Consider the following 26,863-nt stretch of genomic DNA (forward strand, 5'->3'; position numbering starts at 1 on the left):
CTTTCTATTTGAAAGACTGTGGCAATTAAAGTGCCTTCAAAACTGTTTAACTTCTGAAAACCTGGCTCATCACACTCATGTAGCATGAAATCCTGAAAAAATTGACGACGATACGAATGTAATAGTGAAATTCTTGCCAGCATAACATGACATTGTTTTGCATTTTGCTTTGTTACAAACTTATCGCTAGAGCTTTGTATTCAACATTCTTATATGATTATCTAAAGAATACACTGCGCTCATCTAAGTATGCAAACCTTCCTCTAAATTCTAGAACTTGTTAATTGTTTTAAAAGTGAACATTGACTTAATATGGCTGCCTATGTTCTTATTCAATACGACTGCCTGCGTTGAAAATCTAGTGGCCCTTTTCCATGTGGCTTGGGATTGTCCGAGGAGACTCAGGACATATGATTATCTCTATCGACCATCACAAGCTATCCCATGTACGGTTTGGCAATTTATTGCCAGAGACGGTTCTGGCAAAGCACTCTTGAATAGGTATTTCAACTTGAGTCAGGCCAAGGAGTAAGTAGTGTTATTATCAAATCATTGCTTGTAAGAACCTAAATTTAGAAAGTCTTTCTTTTTTTTATGTGACAATGTACACACCTTGTAATAATTATCTCTTTGTATAAAATGGCGACTCTTGGCTGAGAGACTGCTTGGAAATATAAGTTATCTGCAGATAAAGGTTGTATTTTGTACAAAATCACTGCACAAGAAAATGTGGTTGCATCAATGCAAGGGCCATGCGATGTAACTGAATAATTGGCTCCAATACAATGACTACCACCATTAAGAAACTGAACTGGACCGAGTAAGACGTAACATGAGAACTCAGGCTTTCCGACATTGAAAGCAACTAGGTCGAGAAAGGATTCTCAGGCCATATGGAAAAGGCACCAAACATGGCTGTCAAGGTTTGGCTTGCATACGTCAGGATGAGATGGCTTGCTTTGCATGTTTGCACCATTGCATGAAAACCTTAACCAGAAGCTTTGCTCTCCTTCCCTGCCTGACCCTCCCCGATTTGTCTTGTGCTGTTGCAGACTGTTTGGCCAGTTGTCGTGCTTCTTGCGTCCATAACTTTATTCACTTTGTTCTCCTTCACTACCATTCTAAAGCTTCTTTTTTTCCCCCTCCTTTTCTTTGTTTTGTGAAACCAACAGAAAAGTAAACATTGTTGTTGTTTTTTTTGTTTGTTTGTTTTCATTTATTCAATGTTTGTCTTCTTACTCTGAGTTATTCATGTTTAAAACCTGTTTTAAAAAGTCTGATCTTGAAGAATCTGCAACTTGGGAAGACATAGATGTTGCGAAAGAACCAGCGTTGGCGAGAACAGCTTCTAAAGCGAGTGATAAAGAAAACCGTGACGATGAAAGTGAAATGTCCATCTCTATTGAAAAAGAAGTAAGTTTTTCCTGGGCATGCATAAGGAATATAGAAAATGCAGTTCGTTTTCATTTTGCTCAATAGATAGTATATTCATTGTGAGAGGACGACAATTTCTTAATATATCAAAAATGCATGCTTGAGGTGGACAGACACTTTCCCATCTAAACCCATGCCTCATGATGTGATAAACCCGAGAGAACACTGTGTCTATCCATTGTCTATGAATGTCCTTGTAATTCGTACAAAAGCACACCGATATCTACTACTGTCTTCGTCCTGCATATGATTCATGTATAATCTTTACAATGAGTCTTGTATCAATGTAAAAAGAAAATATGAATATCCATTAATGAAACTACTTGGTTACGTTCTTCCTTGATCCTGTTTAAAAAAGTCTTTTTCTCACGTTCTTCTTTCCAACCAGGAAATTGAAACACTCTTACTAGTTTACAAATTGTTAGCATCTGCTTACTATATATTTAGAATGGGACGTGTTGGTGCAAACAGTACATCACAATCTATCCATAATGGAGCAATATATATATATATATATATATATATATATATATATATATATATATATATATATATATATATATATATATATATATATATATATATATATTCCCTGTGTCATAAGAGGCGACCAGGGTTGCGTCAGGAAGGGCATCCGGCGTAAAACATGTGCCAAATCACTATGCGGATCATACGGATGATCCGCTGTGGCGACTCCGAACGGGAGCAGCCGAAAGAAGAAGAAGAAGAAGATATATATATATATATATATATATATATATATATATATATATATATATATATATATATATATATATATATATATATATATATATATATATATATATATATATATATTAATGAGTGCCAGCATGCTGATATCCTGTGTTGGAGTGGCGACCCATCCAGTATTGTACACAATAGCCAAGGAGACTGCTTAGGCAGCACCAATGCTCTGCACAGAGTATGGTCCCAATGGATATATATATATATATATATATATATATATATATATATATATATATATATATATATATATATATATATATATATATATATATATATATATATTCTTCTTCTTCCTTTGGCTGCTCCCGTTAGGGGTTGCCACAGCGGATCATCCGTATGATCCGCATAGTGATTTGGCACATGTTTACGCCGGATGCCCTTCCTGACGCAACCCTGGTCGCCTCTTATGACACAGGGATATGGTAAACCTATTTTTAACCGGGGTATACACCGGCCCAGTATACTGGTACTCTGCACAGAGTATGGTCCCAATGGATGTATATATATATATATATATATATATATATATATATATATATATATATATATATATATATATATATATATATATATATATATATATATATATACACACACATAACTGGATTTCTGTGGTAGCCAGTATTATAAATCATCTTACTTTATCTTCCCCATAATATAATGGAACATTCTCAAAATAAATTATGATATGGAGATGATATGTTGTGATGAATAAAAAAAAATCAAAAATGACAAAAATTATGAAGTGCATTTTCGAGAATGCTCCACAGCACATTGCCTACCGTAGGTGGGCTGAGAAGCCCTCCGGGCATTCGTGCCCACAAAGCAAATAAAAGCATTTTATCCAGTAAAGAGAAGGATCTGTCGAATTTCCTTTTTGCATTCCCTTCTTCCAAAACATCAAGGAAATCTATTTATAATCTTTAAATCTTGCAAGAATAGCCGAAGATAATTTACACTGGTGTACACACATACAGTTCAAGTGATGCAATGTCAAGCCTGGTTTTGGCTTCATGGTTAATCTGACTGGTGTAAGTTATTAGGGTCTTGAGTTCCCACCCCTTGTTCCATTGAATTAACACCAGGTGGGGTTGACTCAGCCTGTCATCCTTCTGAGTTTGGCAAAATGAGTACCAGTGTACCGGTAATAGAGGGCACTGCATCAGTGGCACAGCAGTGCCCCCAGAAAATGATGCAACCAGCAACCGCAGGCTGCACATGACAGCTAGCTGTGATGCAATATTTATAGGTCATATGATCTCAATTCTCAAAGAGATGAACTCATAAAACGGATCGCCATGTCCGAATGTCTGTCCATTGGTCAGGTCGTCCATTAACTTTTTGCTATTTTTGCTACTTCTCCTTTATCACCTTGCTGATTGTTCTGAAACGTGACACATGAATACAATACAGCATCCCCCACAATATAGTACAGGCTGCGATTTTTCAATTTCGGATCCCGATTTTTGTTATTCTTCCCATACTATCTGACTGATTGTTATATTGGCTTAATGGTTAGGGTGGTGGGCTTGGGATCTGAGGGTCCTGAGTTCAAATCCCACTTGGCTGTTGAATTAATACCAGGTGGGGTTGGCTCAGCCTGTCATCCTTCTGAGATTGACAAAAATGAGTATGAACTTGCTGGTCTCCCGTGTTGGAGTGGTGACCTGTCCAGGATTGTGCCCAATAGCCAAGGAGACTGCTTAAACATCACCAATGCTCTGCACAGAGTATGGTCCCAATGGATGGATGGATGGCTGATTGCTATGAAATTTGATACATGAATAAAAGGCAGTAACCCATGCAATCTCTCAAGCTTCAATTTTTTGATTTTGGATCATTGGGGTTCCTGGGGGAGGGAGGCGGGGGGGGCGGGGTGGGGAGGGTTTGGATCCATACTCGTCCCTTACTTACAAACCAATTGCTCTGAAACCCGATATAGCCCTTCTACTCGATGGTCTGCAGGATCACTCGGTCTTAGATTTTTCGATTTCGGATCAGGGGGCTCCCGGGGGGATTCCCCAAATTTACTCCAGTTTAACGTCCATGACATTCCCCAGATTTTGGATTTAGCAGAGGTCTGAACTACAACCTCAATAGATGACCATCAGCCCAGTTGGGACTATTTTCAGAACATGTTCGAGTGCTAATGGTAATGTACAAAGCAAAAGCTCAGTCTATATTCTCCCAATACCTCATTATAATCCTGTCAATTTCTGGGTCTCTTTGAAAGAATTTCCTCGGGGAGTGCCAATCATTCCACTATACAAAGGTGGACTTGATTTGGAAGAATTACTCTTTATGCACAAAAATAACATACAACAATGTTTTTAGGTCATCTCTTCGAGCATGACCTAATAATATGGGTGTAGATGTCCTTCGATCCGTCCGTCCGTCCATCCGTCGATCCGTCCATGACGATTTTCAAAATCTATCTCCTCCGGCATTTCTCAAGCGATCTTGAATTTGATTATGGCATCTGAATCTATGGGACAATATCTAAATTTGATCGGGCCGGATTTTCGATATTCACTTTCGTTTTCGTGTCACATGACTTCAAAGTTGGCAAAAAATGCGAAAATGACGATTTTCAAAATCTATCTCCTCCTACATTTCTCAAGAAATCTTGAATTTTATTGTGGCATATGAATCTATGGGACAATATCTAAATTTGGTTGGGCCGGATTTTCGATATTCGCTTTCATTTTCATGTCACGTGACTTCAAAGTTGGCAAAAAATGCGAAAATGACGATTTTCAAAATCTATCTCCTCCTACATTTCTCAAGCAATCTTGAATTTTATTGTGACATATGAATCTATGGGACAATATCTAAATTTGGTCGGGCCGGATTTTCGATATTCGCTTTCGTGTCACGTGACTTTAAAGTTTGCAAAAACTGCCCTACCTTCAGGAGGCTATATATTCTCTCGCAGAGATGACCATCACTCCCGCACGGGGGTAATTTTTTTTAAACCTTTTTAAAAAAGATTATTATGAGATATGATCATTATCACATTTTTTCACTTCACATCTTTGTATTAAAAATAATGTAAAAACAATTCACCTTTCAGCAACAATTGCAATTTGGTGAATTACCCAGAAATATCGGTGGAAGGTGCTGAGTAATATCTACAAATTGTAGACCACAATTGGTCAATATCATGTGGACCACAATTGGCCAATATCATGTGACATCACGTGTTTCCTAGCCAATCACGGACACACAAACACACAACTGACACAACACATTAAGTATTTCAAAGACAGCTTCAACATAATTTCCTGGGAAACTGGTCAAAACTACATTTGCTCTAATTCTGTATTTTTTCAGATAAGGATGTAGATTTATATAACAATCAGATAGAGTTCTTCTCATTAAAACAAACAAATTGCTCCTATTTTTAGTTTACACATTCTCCACGCAATGCATACACAAATGTCTCTTAGAGAAATACATGAATAAAGTAAATCAAAGCGAATGTGCACCTTAAAAGGCTGCTATGAATGAGCAGATAAGTGATTTAAGTAATTGTTTTTTACAAACTTCCATGACAAGAGCAACTGTGATCATGTCAGTAAGATAGCTAATGAAGGAAAAAAACTCGGTGCAATTGTATACAGCGCACGCGCTGTAATTAAAAATAATGAATTAAAACGACCACATTGGATTGACTGAATTAAAATCTAACCCCCCTGCTCAAAACAAAGGTTTATGATCCAGCTATGATGCATGGAATTGAAACTTTCTCAAACTCGAACAGCACTCGGCAGATCGCATATCTCCGCCAGGCTGAACATTTTACGTTTTGTATCCCACTAATAGGTCAGATCTGCATCCAGACCTCAACCAAAATCTAATGAGCTTGTTCTTATCAACTACCCAATATGTGCACCGAATTTTGTCCAAATCCATCCATAACGTTTTGAAATAGTGCTATTGAAATATTACGAATATCGTTTTTGGCCCAATCTCTCAATTGTGAAGAATCACATTTAAGATCCTCATATCCGGACCCGGATCTTCACCAAAATCGAATCATTTCATTTCTGTCACACACTCAACCTGTCCGCCAACTTTTGTCCAAATCCATCCATAACTGTTTGAGATATCCTGCTCACACACATACAAAACAGGCAGACAGATAGGGGTGAAAATATAATCTCCATTCACCTTTGGTGGCAGACGTAATAAAATATTTGACCAGGATATTGTGAATGCAGCTCTTAACTCTCACTTCAAAATGCCGCTTTGAATGGATATTTATATACATATATATATATATATATATATATATATATATATATATATATATATATATATATATTGTAATTGAAGACGATTGCGACAGACAATACTTGAGTTCCAATGCAATCATAATGCTCTCCTCCCCTTTCCCCCAAAGCTCAAGGAGTCACAACAGGTGCTGTCTGAGGCAAACTCGACCATTGTACAGCTGCAAAGCCAGCTAAACCAGGAACATGAGCAAAGGGCAGAGGATGCTCAACGATATGAAAAGCACATTGCACAGGTGGTTTGGTCTTCCCTTTGTATACATTTTCGTTTTGTCAAGTATTCACCCCCATTGTTTGAAAACATTGATTTTATAACTGGCAATTGAAAAAAACCCTTTTTCTCCCTGAAGCATGACGAAAGGTTTTCAGCAAACAAAACGATTCGGAAACCCTTGTGCTTCTCCTGATTGCAGCTCCAGATGGAGCAGCGAAAGTTTGCCTTACGCCGTGATTTTGAGCTGCAAAGCCTCGGTTTGCAGCAGAAACTGGAGCGCCGTGAGCATGCCCAGGAACGGCGGGGCCTGGCACGGGACCTGCGCCAGCTAAGACACAGCCTCGCGCTGGTCTACGCACGCTTGCGTGGTGCCCTGGCAAACTGGCGGCTCAGTCGCCGTAAGGGATCATCTGACACCAATGGCTTCATGGAGGTATGAAGCAGAATTATTTCCCCTTTAAAAATTTTCATCTGCTTTAACTTGCGTAATCATGACTTTATTATCTTGAAGACTACAACCGTTTCTTCTTCACTGCAAGAGCACCGCCATTTTGCACAATGAAAAATAGATGTGCAGGCCAAACACTACAACTGGAAAATGTTGTGAGGGAGGGAGGTAAGTTCATCTGTTTCAGTGACAAATCCCCATTCAATTGTGGTCCTTTGGGATTTCCAGGTGCTTCCTATTTTCAGTGAAGATTAGAGGAGATTGGGGTGGGTGGGTTAAATTTTCAAATCCCTAAAACACCAGACTTGGTGGCGTAATGGTGAAAGCCTCTGCTCTGAGACTAGGAGGGCAAGCAGTTCAAACCCCGGCCAAGCCATACCATAGACTTTAAGAATGGTACATGCTGCTTCCTTGCCTGATGCTCAGAATTTAAAAGGATAAAGCACGGACAAAGAATCATAAGAATCGTATTTTTTTTTTGTCATCAATGTAAACATTTGGCTTGCACTCTGATGAAAATATTAACTTTTAGACAACAAACAAGAAATGAAAATCAAACATACAGTGATATCAACATGAGGGATAAACAGTTCAAGCTGGAGGAAGGTGGGGTGGGGTTGGGAGAGGGGGTTCTAACTGGTGTGGCCAAGCTTTTTGGTCTCAAGGGTGAAAGTACCATGATGATTGCACTTATTGTGTAATGGGGAAAAACTAAAAAATATCAGGTACAACTGTGTGTGTCTCTCGCCTTGCATGAAATTGCTGTGCACTAATTGCAATCTAGAACTGGAAAACATCTCAAAATGCAAAGCCTGTCCTCATCTGCTTTGTACTCAAACTAAACAACAGCGAAAATATATATATATATATATATATATATATATATATATATATATATATATATATATATATATATATATATATATATATATAATATAATTTTTTTTTTTTTTTAATGTAAAATTTATTAATTAGTATTTTCCATATTCTCAAAATATAAGTTTGTTGAAAATGTGATGACAAAAGCTCAATTGGTAAATAGAGAAACATGGAAGCGATTACAAAACCCTGCCATCTTGCGATGTGTTGTGGACTGGCAAATGAGGCCGATTTGTGTTGACTGTGACTTTACCCTTTAACCAAATTATTAATTATGTACTCCACATTCTCATTTAAGGGTTTGATAAAAATTTGATGACACAAGCTGACATGGTAAAATGTTATGGCTTGTGCACGCATGTGCGTGTGCGCACGCGCGCGCGCACACACACACACACACACACACACACACACACACACACACACACACACACACACACACACACACACACACACACACACACACACACACACACACACACACACACACACAGATACTTTGAGACCTGGGCGGGCTCCGTTACACCTTCTGAAACCCGCATATTAAGATAACAACCAACAACATGTGCGCACGCACGCACACACACACACACACACACACACACACACACACACACACACACACACACACACACACACACACACACACACACACACACACACACACGCATCTCCTGCTATGCGGTGGATGGGCTAATAATAATTTGCAGTGCATTTGCATAACTTTATTAATGAGAGGCACACTAATCTTCCACACATGATTTGTTCTGAAATGGTTTATTAAAACATGTTCAAGAAAAAATAAGAAGTAATAAAACATGCTCATCCACATCATGCCCAGGTTTCTTGTTCACAACAGTCCCAGCATACGAGCAGGATCACCACAGATTTTTGAGATTTAAAACGTTTAAATATATCAAGGGTGAGAAGCCGGCAATAGAGGAGTGAAATGTGTACCTGTGATACGTGTCGTGTATTGTACAACATCCTTTATAATAATGACCATTGTTATCCCGCCCCCCAGGAGGGAGGGAACGGGATATTGTAATTGTCCGGTTTGTTTGTCTGTTTGTTGGATTCGCTATATATGCTAGATATCCCTTATTGTCGGGTTTTCCGTCTGTCTGTCTGTGTGTATGTGTGTCTGCAATGCGAGGCTCCACAGCACGAACCAGCGAACCGATTTCGATGAAACTTTGCCAACAGGTGCCATATGGTCTGGGAATGTGTGCGTTTGAATTTCGTTGCCTAGCAACCACCCGTTGCTGTGCAGCAGCTGAAAAACCGCATACAGTATTTTCAATACTTGTCCTTCAGTTTTGACTGTAGGAAGCGAGACTTCGTAATTAAAATTCGAGATATTTAGAAAATTTTACTTGAGCCGATTTTTGATTGAGGTTTTATTTTTCAAATGGTAGTCCTTCAATTATTATTCAATGTCATATCCATATACATATATATATATATATATATATATATATATATATATATATATATATATATATATATATATAAACATATATCCATATACATTTATATATATATATATATATATATATATATATATATATCCATTTATATATATGTATATATATATATATATATATATATATATATATATATATATATATATATATATATATATATATATATATATATATATATATATATATATATATATATATATATATATATATATATATATATATATATATATATATATATATATATATATATATATATATATATATATATATATATATATATATATATATATATATATATATATATATATATATATATATATATATATATATATATATATATATATATATATATATATCCATATACATATCCATATACATATATATATATATATATATATATATATATATATATATATATATATATCCATATACATATCCATATACATATCCATATACATATATATATATATATATATCCATATACATATATATATATATATATATATATATATATATATATATATATATATATATATATTTGTTTGTGTGTCTGTCTGTTTGCAACTTTACGGCAAAACGGCTTCAGCAAACACTATCAAATTTAATCCACAGGTGGGCAATGAACCTTGGACGACCCCATTAACCTTTCAGTCCAATTGGATCAAAGGTCAAGGTCACGAAAAGATCAAAATCCTTTTTCGCTCATAACTTCGTCAAAAATGATCTGATTTACTTCAAACTAAGGTTATAGTGAACCTTATTCTATTTGTCACTCATAACCCTTCCCATTCCTTTCGTGAAAAATGCATATTTGTGAAGATTGGTGGGATCCGAAGTTTTGGGGGTCATGGTCATCGGTCAAAATTACAAATTTTCCATTAAAACTAAAACATGGTTCCGAAAATACAACTTTATGGGAAAACGGCCGGCTCAAACACTGTCAAATTTTATTCACAGGTGGGCAATGAAAGTGTTGAGTCAAAATTGTTTTACGATCAGAATGTTTTCATTTATTTGTTATTTAATATTCTTGTTTTATGATGTACTCTGATGTTTATTATCAAGTGCACCACGCACTATTTAAACCACGGGTACTTGAAACTTGTAAATTATGTTAATTCGATATATTATAACACATGTTTGATAGGTGTGGGTAGATGGATAATAAATATTAATTCTACAGGCCATATCTACACTCTATAGACATACGCGGCCAGCTCTCGACTAACATAATTTACAAGTTTCACGTACCCGTGATTTAAACAACAGTTATCACATTCAAGCATTATGATGTCATCGGTCAAAATTACATATTTTCCACTATAAACCAAAAAAGGTAAGGAATATGCGTGTTTACTATGGAAGACATATATCAATTCCTTTATTGGCTTTCATTTGACACCATGACCTTTGACCTTACGTGGCCTTGAAAAGTCAAAAGAATTTTACGGTCAAAAATTCGTCAAAAATGGTTTAATTGACTTCAAACTAAGACGAAAATATTCCTTATTCTATTCCTAAAAATCAACATTCAGGTTAAGGATGTATCAAATTTAAATTTGATCCTCAAAATAACTTTATGCCTTAAATGGGCAGGATTTGTTGTGCCTGGTTTTTGTTTTTCATTGTCATACCACACTGTTTGTTCACTCTTACATTTAACAAAGTTCATAAGCTTTTGCAGTTCTTCAGACCATTCCACTAAAAGTGCTATATCATCAGCAGAGTTGAGGTTATTCAGATTTGTTCCACCAATTGTTATGCCTTTCATCTCAACAAGCTCCTTGAATATAATTTCTGAATACAAAGAAACGAGAAAAGGCGATTTCTTTTTTCTTTTACCATAGGTAATATTCTACAATTCCTTTCTGAGTTTGATTCACCTTCCTCTTATTCAAAACACTATACCCATACCCATACAGATAATAGATCTAAAGCATATATTCCCATGCAGAGCTCCAGGATTCTTCATCTTCGCCTCCCCAAAAAAAGTTTTTGGCATTTTCTAAAAAATAACCAATGCAAATCAGAACAAACCATGAGTAAAATATAACACCAGTGTGGCTTTTTGTGATATCACTAATGAATGAGAATTTATTATCCCGCCCCCCGGAGCCCGGAGGGAGGGAGCGGGATATTGTAATCGTCCGGTTTGTTTGTCCGTTTGTTTGTTTGTTTGTCTGTCTGTCTGTTAGCAACTTTACGGCACAACGGCTTTAGCAAACACTATCAAATTTAATCCACAGGTGGGCAATGAACCTTGGACGACCCCATTAACTTTTGGGTCCAATTGGATCAAAGGTCAAGGTCAAGGTCACAAAAAGATCAAAATCGTTTTTCGCTCATAACTTTGTCAAAAATGATCTAATTTACTTCAAACTAAGCTTAACTAAGACTAAAATATTCCTTATTCTATTCCTTATAATCAACATTCAGGTTAAGGATGTATCAAATTTAAATTTGATCCCCAAAATAACTTTATGCCTTAAATGGGAGGGATTTGTTGTGCCTGGCACCACTTGTTTGATTTCACATTTATACCATGTGAATAGACAGTAAAACCTGGGATGTTCAACATGTTCACTGCATGACATTAAACATTCAGCGATTCACATCAACAAAACGATGTCATTTTTATACGAACCAGCACATTACCCCCCCCCCCCAAACCACCCCACTATAGTGATACACACACACAAACACACACACACACACACACACACCACACACACACACACACACACCACACACACCTGTGGCCAGTTGCATTTTGGCTACGAGTAAACTTAGACAAGCAATTCTGACATGTGAAACAATAGCACCACCACTTATTCATGTTCCCTTGATATTCATCATCGAATGAGGCTCATGTAATGAATAACATGCATTACATATTGATCAGAGCAACAAATATTGATGATTGTACATGTATGCAATGAGACAATCGATCAAACTCACATCCTACTCTCTAGGAGTTATGACATTTACAGGCAACAATGTTTATTTATTTCAGTGTTGTTTTGAGGCCAGAGAGATGCGCTGTTATTCTAACTTCTGATATGTGGTGGATGGATCAAAGCAGAAAGCAATTCATGCATAAAAAGTATCAAATATGGCTTTTGGAGATGTGCAGCACAGTATTAGACATCTGAATATAGTATTGTAGTACACACAGGAAGTGGTCTCGTTTTAAAGTTTGGCATGACAAAGCATGCTTGTGAATGTTCACTATTTTGCAAACTACATGTACATCACTTTGCTGTAAATGTGCGCATGCAGCATGATGCAAACACATATTAACTTACTGGAGGTTTTAGATGGAATCAATATCAATAAGAAGTCTTTACTTAGCCCTGTATTGAAGCCACACAGACTTGTAATATTCCTTTTGTTGCGGCACAGCCACTCTTCCAGAAAATGATGCGATCAGCAGCCACGGGCTGCATATGAAACAACAACTCTGTCCCTCTCCAGCCCTCTCACTCTGTCCTCCCACCCCCCCGCCCCCCACCCTCCTCCCTCCCCACCTCATTCTCTTTCCCTCCTCTCCCCTCCTCACATCACACCCATATTGCCTTTCAACAAGCCCAGCTGTGCTTGGGCCAACACGGAGATTATATGTTCGCTATTATTATTATTGCCATATGATACTACTATTCATATTATTGTTGTAAATATTATTTGTATTAATTCATATCAGCTTTGTTACAATGTAATCATTGTTTTGATTATTTATTACCTCTGCCACCAAAGGTGGAAGGCGGTTATGTTTTCACGCCTGTTTGTTTGTTACTTACGAAACCTAAAGATTTCGTAGGTATATTGATCACTTCCGTCCTCTGTTTGTGTGTTTGTTTGTAGGCACGATAACTCGAGAAAGGAAGAAGCTACCAATGTCAAAATACACCACGTGATTCAGGAGGGTTGATGGCTAGCGCTGATTAGATTTTGGTCAAAATCGGTCAAAGGTGAAGGTCACAGTGAGGTCAAACATCCAAAAAAAAGTTATAAACCAATGTCACCCGCAGGGTGACCCGTATCTTGCCAAAAGGTGACCACGTGTGACTTCTTTAAGGTCACATTGAGGTGAACAGAGCTGCTATCCACCAGGAGCGACTCCTTGAGGAATATCTGCCTACGAGAGATTCCGATGAGAATCGTTCTACAGAGTAACCATGAAAAATATGCTTTTGCCTCATAACGTCACCAAATGACGTCATAATGTCTCAAGCCTGACATATCTAGAAAGCACTCATCGAGGTGTTCAATTTGAGGTACCACACGATATGGTTCCTAAAACTTGAAAAGTTGACCTTCGGGTCAAATATGTTTGACCTGAGGCGCTAACCGTGAAGGTCAAGGCCAATCGCCACCAAAAATTAATCAGCTGAGCGTCAGACCATGAACTATATTCCCATGAAGTTTGAAGACGATCCGATCAAAATTACTCAAAAAATAAGGGTTTCGTCGACTCCCCTGATTTGCGACAAAGTGACCTTGACCTTTGACCTTGACCTTTGACCTTGACCTTCAAAATTTTGTGCACTGAAAGGGACCTCTATAGGCCTCTGATATGCGAAGTTACAAAAATTTCCAATGATAACTGTGCTCTGCAGAATTTTTTATACGTGATTACAGACAAACAAACAAACAAACAAACAAACAAAAAAAAAAAACATACAAGCTGACTAAAATATCTTGCAAAAACTTCGTTTGGCAAGATAATAACTCGAGAATGGAAGAAGCTACCAATGTCAAATTACACCACGTGATTCAGGAGGGTTGATGGCTAGGGCTGATTAGATTTTGGTCAAAATTGGTCAAAGGTCAAGGTCACAGTGAGGTCAAACATCCAAAAAAAAGTTATAACTCGAGAACGGAAGAAGCTACCAATGTCAAATTACACCACGTGATTCAGGAGGGTGATGGCTAGTGCTGATTAGATTTTGGTCAAAATCGGTCAAAGGTCAAGGTCACAGTGAGGTCAAACATTCGATTTTTGATGGTTTGGGACAGAATCATCATAGAAACTTCTGGTTTGTGTCGCTACCTTCGCTGGAGACAGCTTTTATTAGACAAGGTCAGAGGTCAGGTTGACGATTTCGTAAGTACCAGTCTATGACTGCTTGTTTGTTTGTTTGTTTGCAGGATATCTCAAAAGTTGTGGAAAGATTCGGATGAAATTTAGTGGAGAGGTTGGGTGTGTGACAAGGATGACCGATTAGATTTTGGTGAAGATCTGAATCCAGATCTGGATCTGAGAATTTTTAAAGTGATTCTTCACCATTGAGAGATTGATCCAAAAATGATACATGTAGCACGATATCTCTAAAAGTTGTGGACAGATGCAGACGAAACTTGGTGGACAAGTTGGGTTTTTGACTAGGACAATTGATTCAATCTCTGTGAATATCCAAATCCGGATCCGAATCTGATAATTTTTTAAGTGATTCATCACCATTGAGCTGAGATCGGGATAAACCGATATGTAGCACGATTTCTCAAAAAGTTTTGGACAGATTCGGAAGAAACTTGGTGGACAGGTTGGGTGTGTGACCATAACTAATTTGATTCTATTTTGGTGAAGATCTGAATCAAGATCTGGATACAAGAATTTTAAAAGTTTTTAAAGTGATTCTTTACCATTGAGAGATAGGGCCAAAAACTATATATAGCATGATATTTCAAAAATGTCTTGGGCCCGATATGTTCTCGTGGATCAGGCATTGTGTGGCGGAGGTATGCGCTCTACCGAGTGCCCTTCTAGTTTTGTAATTAGAATGCCATACCATGGTAGAATGACGTATAAACTGCTTAATATACCTTCACATGGCGTGCATTTAAAACATGAGAATTCTTCCCGATTTCTTGTTGCTAATTAACCTGATCAACTCAGTTACACACACACACACACACACACACACACACACACACACACACACACACACACACACACACACACACACACACACACACACACACACACACACACACACACACACACACACACACACACACACACACACACCTCATCCATTTGTTTTTGGAAAAATATTTTGTAGTTCGACAGTAATATTAAATCAGCGAATGTTGACCTTCAAGGTATTAATTACACAATTTGTCTCAAATTATATGGACCATTGTTAGAAAAAATTGTGTACTTACATATATAACACATTTCAAAACAATTTGACAAAAGTTTTAGTTTGACAAAAGTTTGACAAAACAATTTGACCTGATGTACCACATGTTAACTTCTGAGTACAGGATTGAGGTATTATACCTTTCCTCCATCCCAACCCCCTCCTCTCCCCCCCTCACAAGTTGGATGAATCATCTGACCTGATGGAAGAGATATCCGTAGCTTCCACACAATCAGAAGCCACAGAGGACAGCGGTATCCAGTCTCTCTTTGAAAGTTTCGGTGACAAGAAAGAGGAGATGTCTGTGCTGGAAACTCTCACAAAATGGGACCAGGTGAGTAGAACTCCTGACAAATATCCCAAACAATGAGGTGAGAAATAATTCCACAGTGAGAAAGAACCTGAAACGTGTTCCTGGCAGGCCGGAGATGGTCGCAGGTTGCTCCTGGACTTAAGGGCTGTCGTTGAGGAACTTGAAGTGGAATTAGCAGAGGAAAGGAAGGGTTGCCGTGAGGTGCAGCAGCAGTATGCTACTGAAAAGGCAGCCTGGCAGGTGGAGCATGCTGAACTCAAGTTTCTCATGGCACAAGTGAGACATTAATTCTGTTTCTATCAACAGCCGCAGTGAATGATCAAAACATTGTTTCATTTCTTAACTAATGATGGTGTCGCTGCTCTAAATCTTTCACATAAATCAAACATGCAGACTTCATAAGTGACTATCAGCAAAATTTGCGAATGTAATGAAAATTTACTTGGATTACAAATCAAATTTTTGGAATCCCAGATTTGATTAACAGGAATTTTATTTTGAACACTTCTGGGAGGGTGACCTAGTCTTGTTCCACCAGCTGGAAGATGCATCAGAACAAGGTCCACTGCAAGTGGAGCTCATGTCGGCCCTGCGGGCTGAACGTGAAGAGCAGCAAGGCCTACTCGCAGAGCTCCAGGCCCGGTGTGTGGAGTTGTGGCGCCGGCTCGATGCCGGGGAGCGAGCGTGGGCACGTGAGCGAGCTGAACTTCTGGAGCGGTTTGAGCATGAACGCCGTGACTGGGAACAACAACTTCGGCTCATGCGACACAAGGTGCAGCAGGTCAGTGCATGGAAGCTTGGGAGTCTATGTCATATTCCTTCCATAATGTGAGGAAGAAGATTTTAATTTCACACTTTCCAGGTTGTGCCTGATAAACAGAGGCCAGTAAATGGCACACAATTATTATATTAATACGCTAAGCCATATTTTGTGGACGTATCTCCTCCGAAACTGCCGGACGGATTGTCGCCACTTTCGGAATGCGGGTGCTCTGTGGTCTAATATACAGCATGGGCTATGTGTGATCGTGCCAGATGGACAGGTGTGGGAATTTTTGGCGATTTTCTAATTTTTACATTTGTTTGCACGGCGACGTGTGACTTCACCGCTGAGAGGCGTAATGATGTCATGACATCATCGGTCATTCACTGACGTTATTACGTCTGTCATCGACAGACTGTCAGTCGTCACCGCTGAGAGGCGTAATGCCACTCCTAGAAAACAGCGTCTGCAATGTAAAACCCTCTTCTGTACATGCTGACTACCTCAGAAGGTGCATTTGACACAAAAAATGTAACAAGAAACATTGTATGTAAAGAAATTCTATAAATCACATTGTGAACAGGGGATATATTGACGTCCTAACGAACCCTCACTCTAGAAACTTCGCGCGCAGCGCAGGCTTGGCTAGTTTATTATTATTCCCGCGCTTTCGAAGAAAAGCGGGAATATTGCGATTGCTATTCCCGCGCTTTCGAAGAAAAGCGGGAATATTGTGATTGTCTCCGCCGTCCGTCCGTCCGTATGTACGTCCATACGTACGTCCGTCTGTCTTACCCTGTAACTCCTCCTACACCGTTTGAAATAGGAACTTGAAACTTTGGGACATAGTAGATACATGAAGGGGAAGTGCACAATACTGTCGGATTTTTGATATGACCCCTCGGGGCCGGGCCAGAGGGGGTGGGGTCATGGGGCTGATTTTTTTTTTTAAGTGTATTTACCATTTTACATGGTAAATTCTTTTATAAAGAACTTACTTATGTGGCCCCCATGAGTGACAAAGAGTCACAGGTTTTCCTGTATTTATCTAATTGATTATGAATAATTATAATTAATATTATACACAGTTCATTCCGATGATTAAATTGATGCACAGTTCTATATTGCTGGACAGTGTTAAATTAATGTTTCATGAAATGTTGACATGCTTGCAATGACTTCTGATTTAGTAAACATAGTAAGTTTTTGGTCATAAAGCACATCAAATAGAAAAGAACAGTCAATCCATTTTGCAAGATAAAATTTCACCTCGTGTTAATGGGACAAAGCAGTGCACATGGGAATATGCGATGGTGTGCCATCGACAACGTAGTTCTAGTTATTATTATTATACTTATTATTATTATTATTTATTGACATGCATTTTCTACCCAGCTCTTATTTGCTTATTTGTGCTGAGACATGTCCTTTAAAATTCACAAAGCCAAAGGTGTGGTGAGTAATGTAGTCGTTAGGGGCCACTCCCCACTTCAAGGTTGTTAACACTGCTATTTTAATTCTTATTTTGTTCAAATTTATTTTAGTAGCACTTTCATGTGTTAATTTCAGATTTTTCACCCAAACCTCTCTCAGAATTATGCTTACTAAGATTATTCATGACTAATGCTCCAGATGGGATGACAGGATCAGCTGGAGGCATTCGCCTCTAAGCTCTAAAGCCTGGGTTTGAGTTCTGACCCAGCTATAAACTGTAATTTCACAGGCAGGGTGATTCATCCTTTGGATGTATGTTAAACTGGGCATCCTGTCTGCCAACATGTTTGACAATTACACATCTTTGTAAGCTTTATCATGGTACATTTCCATATTTCTACCCTGGTGGCAATTCATCTGGAAATAAAGTTCCAATGTTGGAGTTTTAACTCCATATATTTCCCAATTTATCATAGAGTACAATCGCACTCCATACGTAGTAGAGATGGCACGGGAAAAAATGGCCAATGATTCAAATGTGTACAAAACAATATGCTTAAAAACTATTCCAGAGTAAAGTCATAAGCATTTAAAAGCCATACCTTTTATTCTCAAACGTTTCCATAACTAACAAGAATGAAAAATACACCAAAATACATTGTTAAAGTACCATAGAGATCGCAAAATCGCTGATTTGTTCATCCTCAAAATGATGATAAATGTCAACGTGCCGAGCACAATTATGGCTGAAGCAATTACAATGATTCCAACTGAAGAATAGCAATTAAAAATCAATACACCACAAAAGCACACCAAGGTGATGATGTCATGTTGCATGACAACGCCTGGTTTTACACTCACGTTGAATATTGCCACATTAGCTCTTTGTGAATATGGTACAGTGTTTTGTTCCAGATTGTAATCACCAATCGGAGAGTCGTACCTGCAGCATTTATCATTTTCTGAAGGAACCAAGTGTTAGTTAAGGCCCGGTCACACCTTGACGTTTTAGCCAGCGATGGCAACGTATTAAAATGTATGTAAAACGCTGGCTTACGTTGAACTTTTGATGTTTTTTTTAAAGATTCGGACGTATTCATAGCGACTTGGTCTTATGTATAACGCATTGGTAACGGACACAGAACGTTTCGTTGTGTTATAGATAACTTATACCAACGAATGCTGAACCTGTTGTCGGCCTACACAACTGATGCCCAACGATAGTCTAACTTAGGCATAGCGCGTTGCACGCATCACCGACGATGTCGTGACGTAGCCTATTAAAAGGCTGACGCACAACGATTCAAATCATAACAGCCGTAGAAATGGAAGTGACAACATCGCGGTCACACCTTGGCGATCTTGCCAGCGTATGCCGACCTAAGAAAAATGTGTCTAAAACGTTGGGATACGTCAAATACGGTATGAGTAAGTTTGGTATACGTGAGTACAACGCTAAAGTACGCTATCATACGTCATAGTAAGTAGAGTACGTCAAGAAATTTTAAACATGTTCAAAATTTTACGACATACTCGGCGTATGACACACGTTCCGCATGCGATGGGGATAGGTTGTACACACGATATGTGGATGCTTACACACGTCCACAAAGGCTACTTATAAGCTACTCATAAGTCGAAACAAGTCGCGGTAATGTCTTTTTTACGCGAAACTTATTTCTAACTTATGTTTGACGTGCTTTGAACCAATTCTTTACGTAGTCCCAACACACATCGACGTATGTAGATGTATTCCAATAACGTCTTCCGGTCGACAAAAAAAATAAATTAACGTGTTTCTAGCTTACAACTGCCATATAAAGACGTGTTCCCAGCGGTTTTGGGAATTGGTATATAAAAATGCTGCTCATAAAAAGGGAACCCAACAGTGTTTTCGAGTCCTTTTTGAGTCGATGTCCATGTCAGCAGTAACAGTATCAGTATCAGTATCAGTATTAGTATTAGTATTAGTATTAGTATTAGTATTAGTAGTAGTTTGTTCATGTTGGCAGTAGTAGGTGAGTGTGAGGGGGAGGGTGTGGGTTATGATGGATTGTCCTTGCGTTTAACGATTTAACGATTTAAATGATAAACTCAACGATTTAAATGGCTGCATCTCCACTATTGAAAGTAGACGCTTGCGCTCAACAATTGGATTTTTTTTTACACTCAACGACTTTTAAACGGTACCACTCAGCTATTTTCATTGTTTACAATGAACGATTTAAATTGCTGTCACTCGCCTTTGTTTTTTGACGCTGGCGCTCGGAAATTTTAATCGTTTCTATTGAACGTGCTAAATCGCTCAAACCCCACTATTGAAAGTAGACGCTTGCGCTCAACAATTCGTTTTTTTTTTACACTCAACGACTTTTAAACGGTACCACTCAACTATTTTCATTGTTTACAATGAACGATTTAAATTGCTGTTACTCGCCTTTGTTTTTTGACGCTGGGGTTTGGAAACTTGAAGCGTTTCTTCTGAACGTGTTAAAACGCTCAAACTCGACTATTTTAAATAGACGCTGCCGATGGACAATTGGAATCATAGCCAAGCTAGACATCGAAGTGTGAACATCCTCGTCATGCCGAAGAAAAGTTTGAAGAATGCTGCAAATAAGTGTCCTGGCCGTGGCCGTGGACGCTGATGCAAGGACGATCCATTATACCGACGTCTTTCAGCCTATGAGTAACTTAAAAGTAACGTCTGTCGATGTGTGGCAACGATCGCGTAACGTGGCAACAACACGTTAATCATAGGTTAGAAATAAGTTTCGGGTACGCTAAACATTACCTCGGCGTGTCTCAACTTATGATTAACTTACAAGTAGCATGTGTTGACGTCTGTCAATGATCGCAGACCGTGCATACAACCTGTGGCCAGCGTAGCGGAACGTGTGAGTCATACGCCGGCATACGTCGTGAAATTTCAAGCATGAAAAAATTTGAGGACAACCAAAAACGTTGAAAAAATTTACAACGTTTAAAGCCAACGTACAACGACGTATGGCAGTGTTTTTCAGCGTGCTCTCAATGTTATCAAAACTTACCCATAACGTATTCAACGTGTGCCAGCGTTTTAGAAAAAAAATTCAAAAATTGGCATACGTTGGCTAAAACGTCAAGGTGTGACCGGGCCTTTAGTTGTGGATTGAACAAATAAGGTGATTTATCGCTTTTAGTATTCGTCTTCCATCGCTTCCTGTGCTGAAGTCCTGCATAAGCGCACATAAACAGTATTTACCCACTTTTTTGGCACCTTAGCATTTACTCACTCAATTTTCCAAAGGATCTTTGATAAACTTAAAAATTCATTGACAATAACTTTTTTAATTTCTTACAATAAATGTTGGGTGGGTCAGTCGCCTGAATCAACCAGAATAGAGGAATGATATATAATTAGTTTGTTGAAGTGCCCTCGGATTCATTATTGGTTGGGGCCCCATTGTGGCTTCGAGGGCAGTTTGCATTTTTGTAAGAATCGACCTTTGACTTGCTTCACGAATGCCGGGAAAAGTTGTTGCTTGCGGCAACAAGCCCATTTAATGTTGGCTATGGATATCACTCTGTCCTTTGTGGGTTCAGTCAGGTCAGATTGCTGCAGGTCAGGTCAGATTAGATCTGTGACATGCCACAGGTACCATGCAGACATGTATTCACCTGTTTCATGGTCGCGTTGTCGGGGACTAAACTGTCTCCCCCACCAAGTTTCTTGGTGAAGAGGATGTATGATATGGACACCCACCAAGACGAAAAAAAAACCTGTCAAAGGGTGGAGAAGGTCCTTGTGAGCCAACGGCCATCCATATCTAGTACCAAACTGTGTCTGTGGATGTCCTCCTGCAGTTGGGTTACTTTTTATAAGGAGATTGGTGGCAGGATTTGCACTCCGGCCACCGTAAAACCCTTCATTCCGCAAAACATACCAAAAGTAAAAAGAAATCTGAAAACCCACTCCATGGGAGGACCTCCTGTGCAGCTTCCCTTCGCAGGGCAGCTCACAAAATGACGGGATTGGGGCAAAGCCTTCGGGACCCCCTATCTTTGATGCTAGGAGGGAAACCACGGGGTAATCTTCCAGGGTCAGATTGTGGTTGTGTGTCGTAGTGGTGCTGAGGTGTCATGCACCAGATGTTTATCTCCTTGGGTTAACCTGAGGCGGTCCCTTTGGGTGGGTGCCTGGAATGTATCTATCCCTAAGAGAGGATGATCACCTGTCTCTGTTATCAACTGAACTCAACCGTTTGGACATCGGTATTGCAGCACTCTCTGAGGTTCGGAGACCGGATTGCGGTGAGATCATGGTGGGTGGTTACACCTACGATTGGTCTGGTCGCTCTGATGGTTACCATGCCCAAGGAGTTGCTGTAGCTGCGTCCATTGAACTGACTCCATTGATAATTGAGATAACACTGGTCAGCGAGACTATTATGAGACGAAGGATTCATCACTCCTTGGGTGTCATTTCCCTGGTCTCTGTATATGCTCCGACTGAGGCGAGTGATCTCACCATGAAGGATGCATTCTCTGTCATGCTCGAGTCTGTGGTTGATCAGTGCCCCAGACAAGATACACTTCAAGTCTTGGGGGATTTAAATGCATCGATTGGAACTGATAAGGATGGTTATGAGACATGTGTTGGTCCTCATGGGTCTGGAACTGTGAACCAGAATAGCACTAAGTTCCTTGACTATGCAAGAAATCATGGACTTAGGGTGGCTGGTTCATGGTTTCAGTGCCCACAAGCTCATCGCTGGACTTGGTATTCCAACGATGGCGGTGTGGCAAAGGAGATTGACCATGTGCTTGTTGATGGTTGCAGGAGGATAATCCAGAACTGCAGGATCGACCGAAGTGCTCAGTCCTCAATACTGACCACATGCTTGTTGGAGCAACTCTGAAGTTGCAGCTTAAATCCAGGAGAATGGTACTATCCCAGCCTAGGCTGGATGTTGGCAAACTCAAGGATGAGAGGGTAGCTGAGGACTTCACCAATGGGCCGAGTGGACACTTGCGGGGTCTGGGTGCTTCGGGGTTCCTGAAGAGTTGTGGAGTACCCTCAAGATCACTGTCCTTGATGTTGCCGGTGGATGTCTTGGAACTCACCAGAGGGCAAAGAAGAATTTTGTTTCTCAAAGGACACTGGATACCATTGACCAGAGTCGCAGGGCCAGGCTGAATGTCAGGGCTGAGCTGTTCAGGGAGCTGAGGTGTAAAACTGCACATGCACCAAGGGTGGACAAGGAGGCCTATGTGCGAGGAATCTGTGAGGGGGTAGAGCATCACCTGTGGTCAAGTGATTCTCGTCCTGCTTACAGGGGAATTCGCGCATTCCGTTCCTCCAAGCCCATCCCTCAGTGTACTGCAGTTTGAGGAGAGAGTGGTATGCTCTTGACAGAGGAGTCCGAAGTGAAGGCTCGCTGGGTTGGTTACTTTGAGCGGCTGTACCAGGCTGAACCACCAGCTGTCTAGTTGGATGTCAGTGGTGTTACTCTCCCTATTGGTGACCCTCCAATCAACTGTGGTCCACCTTCATTTGTGGAAAACACAGACTGCAGTGAACCGGTTGAAATGGGGTAAAGCTCCCGTGATCTGTGGCATCCATGCCGAACTTCTCCAGGCAGGTGGAAATGCTGTACTCATGTCATTGCATGCAGTTCCATGCTCTGCCTGAAACACAAATATCATCCCAACTGACTAGAAGAGGGGCCTTGTTGTCCCTCTCTGGAAAGGGAAGGGTGATCGCCAAGACTGCAACAATTACCGAGGGGTGATGCTGCTCTCAGTTGCAGGCAAGGTCTTTGCTCGGATAATTCTTGATAGGGTTCGCCACCATCTGCTTGAGCACCAGGGTCCAGAGCAGTCAGACTTTACACCAAAGAGGTCAACGATTCACCTTATCCTTGCTCTTTGGGTCCTCACCGAACGCAGATGAGAGTTTTTGGTAGGTGCTGCTTGCAGCCCATGTTGATCTCTGTAAAGCGTTCGATGCATTGAATCGGGATGCCCTCTGGAGGATTCTTGGTCTTCGTGGGGTGCCATCAAAACTGATGAATCTCTTGTATGAACTCTACTCTGGTACTGAGAGTGCTGTGAGATGTGATGATACCATCTCTGACTTATTTCCAGTTGTTACACACACACACATACGCACACACACACACACACACACACACACACACACACACACACACACACACACACACACACACACACACACACACACACACACACACACACACACACACACACACACGATTGCAAAACCCCGTCTCCCTCTGCACGGGGGACGGGCTAATTACACCAACTCGCACTTCAAATCTACAACTGCCTCCAACATCGACATCTTCATACAATTGTTACTATTGCCATTTATAACAAAAATGTCAAAATATGTCATAATGGCTATCCGTAAAAGGATTGTGGTGTTGTGTTGTGTTGTCCTTCCTATCTTGTCATTCCTTCCTACTTGTTTGGTTGTTTTTTTGGGGAATTCCATCCCAACGTATTTTTCCATTTTTATAAAATGTTTTTTTCTGTCTTGTTATTAATCGAATAAAATGGAATTTTTGTGTCGATGAAAATGTATTTTTTGCCTCTGGCTTGTTGCTCATGATATATCGTGATACAATTGGTAACTATAGATTCATAGACTGGAAAAGCTTTTCACATTTGAACATCTTCAATTAGTGTATGTAACACTCCCCAAGTGTACACTATGTAACATGTAGAATGCCCTCTCTGGATATGCTTGACCTAGTACCAATATCCAGCCCTTTACAAAGGTGTCTGCTTTCATTATCTCAAGAACTCGGGTTCTTCAAACCTGCATTTTTTATTTACTTATTTTTATTTCAGGATACAAGTCTCATCATGGAGCTGCCACACCCATTTCTCACACATTTGGACATACAGACAATTACACGAGACACAACACAGGACTGTTAAATGAGACAAACACAGCCACTGAGCTTTGGGGAAGTGCTGTCACTTCCCAGGGTACTCTGGGTACCAGCAAAGCCACAATGGCACTTCCTTTCTCAATTCCGTCCTCCCCATGGATGCCAACCGATGGGGAATGTCCGTGCTCTAATCCTTTGAAATGCTGAACCTCAATCAAGGAAGCAGCATGCACCATTTTAAAGTCTTTGGTATGGCTCGGCCGGGTTTCAACCACCTTCTTCCCAGACTTGGAGTGGACATTCCAACCATCACACCACCGACTTTTTATCCAGATCAAACAAAATCACAAAACAACTTTGTGATGAGACCATGTATCAATACTGTAGTTGTTAGGGTGGAAAGTTCCTGAACAAAATCTAGCAACATAAGTCAAGCATAAAAGAAAGTGGTAATGTCCCATTTTCATCAGCAGATTTTTTTAAAACAAAAAACGAAGACACTCATTTCAATGCAAGTTGGTGAATGCTTTCTCTAACAATAATAACTGTACAATCTAAGATAATGATGCAGGTCGCCGATACTGGGCGACAGCACTAAACTCCTATGGACATTAAATGGAAGCTTGCCTACTAACCATGTTAAGCAGATGACCACATCATCAAGATGATTTTCTAACACAGATGCTTCGTGTACAGAAAGCAAATCATGTTAGGAAGGGAGCTGCACAACTGAAGGACTACATAATTCAAGTGTTATGGTATCAGGAATTGCATCAGGGATGTGACCATCATCCCAAAAGTGCAGCAAATGTTATGATCTTACAGTTAAACAACGTTGATTTCAAAGCTTTCCTCGACACAACTTGTGCCTTTTTAAGCAGCTCCAGAAGGAAAGAATGACTCCATCTGCAATGTTTCAAGGAGGACCAAATGTTGACCCACACAAAGATCGGGAGAGGTTCGGTGCTGGAACACAGAGCACGCTCGAGTCGATTTTACAGAAGAGCAGTCACCCACCTGCTTTCCACTCCCTGGTACTGGACGCCCTGATCCTTGATCCTGGTCCCACAAGAGAAAAACTGCAAAGGGTAAAACATCTCCGGGAGTACCACAATCAGGTGATAACCCACAGAAATAAACAAGATGCAATTACAAACATGAATATCGCTTTATATGCAAACATACAGCTTGGGATTGAGCTTGTCTCTGCTGTTTTTACAATTATTAACAAGGAATTAAGGCGCATGAGGAGGCCATTTGGCCCATCATGCCTGCACCACACCAATACCAGATTTAATCAATCCAATGAAAACCCTTCCCTTCATGTGCAGCTTTTTTGGCTGTTACACTGGTACTCAATTTGCAGACCTCGGAAGGATGGCAGGCTGAGTCAACCCCCTGGTGTTAATTCAGTGGAAAACAGGGCTTGAACTTAGGACCCTAGGATCCCAAGCCACCACCCTAACCGCTAAGCCAACACCAAGCCTATAAGTTGTGACTTATATAGGGAACCACAGTCTGGATGAAATCAAAATTGGTCAAATATATTCTGATTATGGATACATACACAATCATTTCAATTTTGTCACCATATGCGACCTTACTTTCATGTTCACATTACTGTTCCTTTTGGTTTAAACTGTTGAATTTGCTTTAACAAGGATTGCAAACTTCCAAATCACAGACACAACAAGAAGAATGCAACCGGCAAGGGGTGGACGACTTCGAAGATAAAAACAGCCTCCGTAGGTGAGTTGCAAATTCCACAAACATTGATCACTCT

General features: G+C 39.7%; 1 protein-coding gene and 1 long non-coding RNA gene across 7 annotated transcripts in view; one reads left to right on the forward strand and one right to left on the reverse strand.

Moving 5' to 3' along the window:
- Positions 1-26,863, reverse strand: part of LOC147020309 (uncharacterized) — a 127,975-nt gene that overhangs the window by 63,557 nt on the left and 37,555 nt on the right. The gene's annotated exons all lie outside the window — the stretch shown is intronic.
- LOC147020310 (microtubule cross-linking factor 2-like) overlaps positions 1-26,863 on the forward strand; it is a 70,611-nt gene that overhangs the window by 38,993 nt on the left and 4,755 nt on the right. For 2 of the 4 annotated variants that reach the window (XM_085895604.1, XM_085895601.1), the window contains exons 6-13: positions 1,276-1,413; positions 6,608-6,733; positions 6,911-7,144; positions 15,850-16,002; positions 16,090-16,257; positions 16,520-16,762; positions 25,959-26,198; positions 26,765-26,829. In XM_085895604.1, the coding sequence (XP_085751730.1) occupies positions 1,276-1,413; positions 6,608-6,733; positions 6,911-7,144; positions 15,850-16,002; positions 16,090-16,257; positions 16,520-16,762; positions 25,959-26,198; positions 26,765-26,829 (1,367 nt within the window). The remainder of the gene's footprint in view (positions 1-1,275; positions 1,414-6,607; positions 6,734-6,910; positions 7,145-15,849; positions 16,003-16,089; positions 16,258-16,519; positions 16,763-25,958; positions 26,199-26,764; positions 26,830-26,863) is intronic. The other 2 variants (XM_085895602.1, XM_085895603.1) reach the window with 2 other exon arrangements.

This window comes from Eptatretus burgeri, chromosome 9 (genome assembly GCF_056783735.1).
Source record: "Eptatretus burgeri isolate ZD-2024b chromosome 9, Ebu_testis_v1, whole genome shotgun sequence".
Classification (NCBI taxonomy): domain Eukaryota; kingdom Metazoa; phylum Chordata; class Myxini; order Myxiniformes; family Myxinidae; genus Eptatretus; species Eptatretus burgeri.